We start from the raw sequence: 4,553 nt of genomic DNA on the forward strand, positions 1-4,553 counted from the left end.
TTATCTATCTACACTTGTCTCAGCCAACCTGTTGTTCATTATTCCCAGCGCACCAACACCTCCTGAGAACTCATTCCGTGAGCTGGACCCTGACTGGCGAGGATGCCCGTTGGCCATCTCTGACAACTGCTTCTGCATGATTGCCAGGTTAACTTTGTTCGCAGCCAGAAAGTCCTTCATGGAGATCATCTCTCCAGACATTCGACGTCCATCGATCTCACTATCATTAACTGTATCTGTCTCAATGGAGTTGTCACGCCGTTTTCTTGTGTGCCCAGGCACTACCGCATTTCTCCGTAGATGGCGGTTCCCTGTGCCAGGGCAGAGGCAAGGAGACTCCAGCCTTTGCAGAAGCCAGTTGAGAAATTGCTTGATAACGATGGAAATTACATTGAACAGAGAGTAGATGCAACACACCCCTGTTAGTATGAATAGGAAGTTTCCAACCCTGTAGGCGGCCTGAGCCTTATACATCTCACGTTGGTTACTCACCATGTCACCGAAGCCAATCGTGCTAAAAGCCACAAAACAGAAATAGAGGGAATCCAGATACCCCCAGCCCTCAGCTGAGGAATACATTGCAGATGCGCAGCAAGAAACTAAGATGGCGGCAACTCCCAAGATGAGCATTACGCAATATACTGAAGGTTTCCAGCCAGCCAAGCTGTCTGTTTGCCGTTCTCTACTGCTGATGGAGAGACGTCGGCAGTTTTGAGGTGGCCCTGCTTTTCGCTGTTCTCTGCATTCATGGCAGAATTTCAGGACGAATGCAATCACGGTGATGACACGTTCCAGGAATAGGTTAAAGAACAGAATGGTCGCGGCGCAACCAATGAGGCCATAAAAGATCAGGAATATCTTCCCTGCGATAGTGACAGGTGTTGTCATACCAAAACCTGAACCATCAACAAAGAAACAAAAAAACACAGATTACCAGAAACACAATATAAATTACAGGTAAATTAAAAGACAACTGCTTAAAAAATATCATTTCTTTCCTCTGAGGAGTTTAAAACAAAAAAATGGCTGAATTATGTTTTGTTAAATATTTCATTGTAATCACAGTGAAAGGATAAACCTGTACGGTCTTTTCTAATATTTTTGCTTGTTAGTCAGTTTTTTTTTCTAAACGGTTACACTTATCTAATATAGCCATCAAAACACATATTGAAATATGCACCCCAATTTATAAAAACAATTCAACGATCATTCGTAGAATTGATCACAGCCGCTGCGTAATGTTGCTGTAGGTTGCCTGATTCAGGCTAATTAAAAACGGAGCTTTAATTGTTCCTTAAAGAGCTACATGTGCTCAAATCCCGCATGAATCCCTAGCGCCAATCATTTCCACCATTTCACTATTCGTGAATTTCACCCTCTTAAACCTCTAGAAATATGTAAATATGTATTTATTTATATTTTCACCCAATTACATCCCTCATAATCCTTTAGCCACAAGAGCAGCACGACTTGGGGCTTTGCAGACATTTTCAGCAATGTTTTTTAGAAGGAATTCAGTTTTCAACTCTTTTATTATTTCTCAGTATCGACAGCTTGTATTTTACCAGCAGCTGTTATGAAAATTAATTTATAGACCTGCTTTTCTTAGATGAAACATATAGACAATGCAATACATTTCGTAATCAGAAAACTGTATAAGACAAAACGTTAATGTAAGGTTTAACTAATAGATATTCAATCAGTGTTTTATCTTATTAAAACATAAAGAAAATTATGAAAGAGAATGTGTATAATATTAAGAGCCTAAGCAGTTATTATAATTGTGATAGTTTTATTGGTTAAGAAGAAATGATGTTGTAATGTTAAAATAGTTTCGCTTTCTGAGATAACAACAGCTTTTTCGTGCTTTTTTTCTATTTTGTCTAAACAAGTATTATCTTGCCGACATTTGGTTCGCGCATCTTACCTATGGTTGACACCACTGTCCCGACAAAATAGAAAGCCCCGGTAAAATCCCATCGAGGTCTGGTTGAGTCCACACGAATACCGGCCACGTTGGCCTCCTCATAGTTCCTCAAGAAGTTCTTCAGGTCGTCTTGGCTAAGGTTGTACTTCTGGGTGAACTGGTCGATCCTCTGAGTCCATCTATCTTTGGCAAGCGTCTCTTTCGGATGCTCCAAGGCAGAAAACACCGCCGCTCCACATAGCAGGTAGATGATGATCAGCAAAGCAAGCAGGAGAAATCTTGCATTGTCTTCATTTAAGGGACCGATGCTGTTGCAGCAGCATCCACCCCGGCAAGTCATCATTTCACAGGAATGTTAAAGGACCAAATGCACGTAAAACACCAACACATTGTCTCCAGTTCATGATGGATCATTTATATTTTCTGTTAAGTCGTGAAACCTCTGCGTCCGGACATTCGTACCATCCTTACTAAAATTGAGGAGAATTTTTCGACTTGAAACATCTTAATTGATGATCTTTCTTTCCAATAATGTGGTGGGCTGTCCGACCCCAACCTTTCCAAGAGGGTGCGTAAATCTGCTCAGTGCGTAACTTGGCGTCAGAAGTCTTCAATCCGCACAGAAAGTGTTCTAGACTGTCATGTTGGCATGAACATTAGGAATGTTTACAATATTTGATCCAATTACACGCTCTGGGAATACATTTTTTTGCGATCAATAGCGCATGACCTTTTAGATCTGCTTGGGAAATTTTCAGCATTTACTCTGGGATGTCCAGAAGCACCTTCTGCAAATGTCACAGTTTGGACGGGGAAACGAAAATGCATTATGCATTTAGGACAGACGGACAGACAAGGCACCGCGTATTTATCCGGTCCTAACTGTTCGGTCGATTAGTTTCACATAGCTGTGATGTCTGATTCATCGAGTTATTAGAAGTTCTAAATGTGCCCTTAGAAACTTTTCGGGACCTTAGGGACAGTGGATATATCATTTGTTTTAATAGGTGAGCAGTCATTGGACAAATTAATTAAAATGCACAACACCCAACTCTTTTTCTATGATATATTTAAAGCTCTTTATTTGTGCACCCTTGACGCATTAGTTCTACAATGAGGGTGGCAGCAATGCACACATCTAAGTTCAGTATTTTTAACCTTCCAACCGGTAAACTGCATGCTGGAGAAAATTGGAGATGTGAAAAGCATAAATCTGTTGTCGTTCTTATTTGCTTTAAATTTAAAATGTGAAGTAAAACTAAAGGGAAACAACATTGAAAGACATGGGGTTTATGTTGGATCCGGACTTGTAATGCTTTGAGTACACTGCCCACCAGGTCATGGCTCTAACAACTGCATAGTTATTAGGCCAAGTGCAATTGTATATTAGTATAATTCAAATAAATAGTTCATAATAAATGACAACAATATCTGTTCATACATGAGTATGATTGTAGTATATGGAACAACACAGATGACAAAATATACTGCAAATAATCAGAGATAACTGTGCTGCATGTAGCCTACTGACAAACTGTCTGTAACCAACATTATTTGCTCAGCTTCCTCTTCAGAAGCTGAAATTGCACAAAATTTGGCAAACTGTGTAAATGTCCCAGGCTTTGAAATCTGGTGTCCATGGTAACAAGAACAGGAAAATAGCAAAACTTTGTAATCCGATGTAAAGAAAATGGTGACAAATTAAAAGAAAATACATTGAACCTAAACCCCTTCTATTTGCTTTCTGTAAATGCATGCATTTCAGCCAGAGCAAGAACACGTGAAAGTCTTTATATTCAGTACTTGAAAAACAAAATTATAGCACCACCCAGGAGGATACCTCATCATATTGTGCCAATTATAAATAGAGAACAGTACATATCATTCTAAAATGACACATTTGTTGGTGTTGCCTTTGTTTCAATATAAAAAGAAAGGAAATGTTTTTTTGCTTTTACTCGATTCAATAAAGTTTCACTCCCAGGTGGGCGACGACTTGGTAGGACAGACATCAAACTGACTGTGTATGGGATGAGGCAGGGCCTAAAAACATATATTCTACACAGATTCAACATAAAGGAAACAGCTATTTGGAGTTGTATGCAACTGGTTGAGCTACAACCCAAACATGTTCTTATGGTAAAAATTACTTGTTTGGTTCAAAATGCATGGGATCAGATTTTTTTCATTATTCGGAATAAATAAAATACAATTCGCAAATAAATATAGAGAATTTCAAAAACATTTTTTAAATCCACATATGCACAAAAAGCGAACCATAAATACACGTTAGATGTTCCACAAAAATAAATGGAATTCACAAATAAATACAATGAGATTTGCAAATAAAATTTATTTACAACTGTATTTTAATGATATTTATATGTAGATCGCTTTCTTCACATTTGTGGATCGCTTTCTGCACATTTGTGGATCGCTGCACGCATTTGTGGATCCGTGCACAAATTTGTGGATCAGCGCACACATTTGTGGATAGCTGTCTGTGCAGCCAATCACGTTTTGCTCTGCACTAAGACTCAGGGAGCTAACATGGCGACTAGTGGTGGTCTAAAATGTGTGTTATACTAGAAAAAGATAAGGGCCTCTTCTTTATACTATGTAATGA

At 38.9% G+C, this 4,553-nt stretch overlaps 1 protein-coding gene across 1 annotated transcript; it reads right to left on the reverse strand.

The window, feature by feature from the left end:
- kcnk13b (potassium channel, subfamily K, member 13b) lies at window positions 1–2,270 on the reverse strand. The gene is made up of 2 exons (XM_056765100.1): window positions 1,928–2,270; window positions 1–896 (listed from the first exon to the last, which is right to left on the reverse strand). The coding sequence occupies exons 1-2, from the start codon at window positions 2,268–2,270 to the stop codon at window positions 1–3; spliced, it is 1,239 nt and encodes a 412-aa protein (XP_056621078.1).
- Window positions 2,271–4,553: the final 2,283 nt, after the last annotated feature.

This window comes from Triplophysa dalaica, chromosome 13 (genome assembly GCF_015846415.1).
Source record: "Triplophysa dalaica isolate WHDGS20190420 chromosome 13, ASM1584641v1, whole genome shotgun sequence".
NCBI classification, from domain to species: domain Eukaryota; kingdom Metazoa; phylum Chordata; class Actinopteri; order Cypriniformes; family Nemacheilidae; genus Triplophysa; species Triplophysa dalaica.